At 41.3% G+C, this 1,478-nt stretch overlaps 1 protein-coding gene across 1 annotated transcript in view; it reads right to left on the bottom strand.

Moving 5' to 3' along the window:
• Nucleotides 1-1,478, bottom strand: part of LOC119838879 (leucine-rich repeat serine/threonine-protein kinase 1) — a 75,813-nt gene that overhangs the window by 51,417 nt on the left and 22,918 nt on the right. Inside the window, exons 11-12 of the mRNA XM_038365022.1 lie at nt 392-552; nt 2-70 (exon numbers count right to left, since the gene is read on the bottom strand). Of these exons, the coding sequence (XP_038220950.1) occupies nt 2-70; nt 392-552 (230 nt within the window). The remainder of the gene's footprint in view (nt 1; nt 71-391; nt 553-1,478) is intronic.

Here is a 1,478-nt window from a genome sequence, read left to right as displayed (position 1 = left end):
CGTCGCGCCCGGCCAGCACCGTCTCGGACAGCGCCGACTTGTTCAGCTTGTACTCCGGGTCGGGGTAGGCCTGGATAATTATATCATACTATATGCAAAATCGACGTTTTTCTTTGGATAGTCACTAGCTAGCTATACATGTATGTACCATAAATGACAGTTGGAATGTCAAAGTCTTACAATGGACAGAAAAATTCTTTTTTTTACAATTCCTTCACAAATTAATCGAATGGAACTTCGTTCCACCCGGGTGTCCCTTGATACCACAAAAAATTTTTTTCTTTAGATTTTTTCCGTGATGTAGCTGTGTCCTTCTATTCTGATTTCCTTATGTGATGTTGAAAATAAATGTGTTTATTATTCTTGTCATCTCTCTTCCTCCAACACCCACCTTGGTAGCCAGCAAGGCCGCCACCAGGTCCGTCAAGCCGTGCCTGGCGCACTCGCGCAGGGCTTTGCCCCCGGGGTCCGTGGCGCCGGCCGCGAGCAGCATCTCCACGATTTGCACGTTACGAGCTCGCGCCGCTACTGCTAATGCTGTCCAGCCTTCTCCTGGAACGTGGAAGAAATACGTTAGTTATGTAGGAACGTTTCTTTAAGGTAGTCCTTGGGTTAAAGCCCTCTCCGGGAAAGTAGATTTGAGAAGAATACACTTAGAAACTTGAGCTTTTTTTTTGAAGGGAGAAATGTTGCAATTTTATTGGACTACAGATCTATTGTACTAATGTTATGAAGAACTGTTTGCCTGCGGCCTCGCACGCGTTAAGTTCGGAGTAGTTTATTAGATGTTATTATATATTCTATAATTCTTGTAAATGGTTTAAATCTTATCTGTCAGATAGAAAACAGTATGTAGTTGCCGAAAATGACGGTAGTTTAAATTATTCGAGAATGGAGCCAACTCTCCGCGGTTGTCCTCAGGGCTCTATACTCAGTCCGGTTTTATTCACGCTGTATACTACTGATCTAATAGAACAAATAAAATACGGTAAAGTACACTTATATGCTGATGACACGCAGATATATTATCCCATAGATACAAAAAATTCGAAAATCAGAGAGCGTGAAATTAACGAAGATTTGGAGCGGGTATCATTGTGGGCTAAACAGAGTGCCTTGGTACTTAATGGTTCAAAATCCAAATATATTATCTTAGGTACAAAAAATCAAATACTCAAAATAAAATCTCTCAATCTTAAAATTAAGATCAATAATGAACAGCTGGTTAGAGTGGACAAGGCTAAGAACCTTGGCATAGTGTTGGATGGACGGCTTAGATATGATGATCATATAAGCACCACATTCAGAAATGCCTTCTACAGATTAAAAGTACTGTATGGTCTTAGACAGGATCTAACAGAGAAGGCGAAAATAATGCTAACGGAGTCATTGGTTTTGTTACATTTTAATTATTGCGATACGGTCTACGGTCCCCGCTTGAACACCAGAGCCGAGCGAGCAATTCAGCGTGTACAGAA

Source organism: Zerene cesonia, unplaced genomic scaffold, assembly GCF_012273895.1.
Source record: "Zerene cesonia ecotype Mississippi unplaced genomic scaffold, Zerene_cesonia_1.1 Zces_u006, whole genome shotgun sequence".
NCBI lineage: Eukaryota > Metazoa > Arthropoda > Insecta > Lepidoptera > Pieridae > Zerene > Zerene cesonia.
This window is presented reverse-complemented; position numbering and strand designations above follow the sequence as displayed.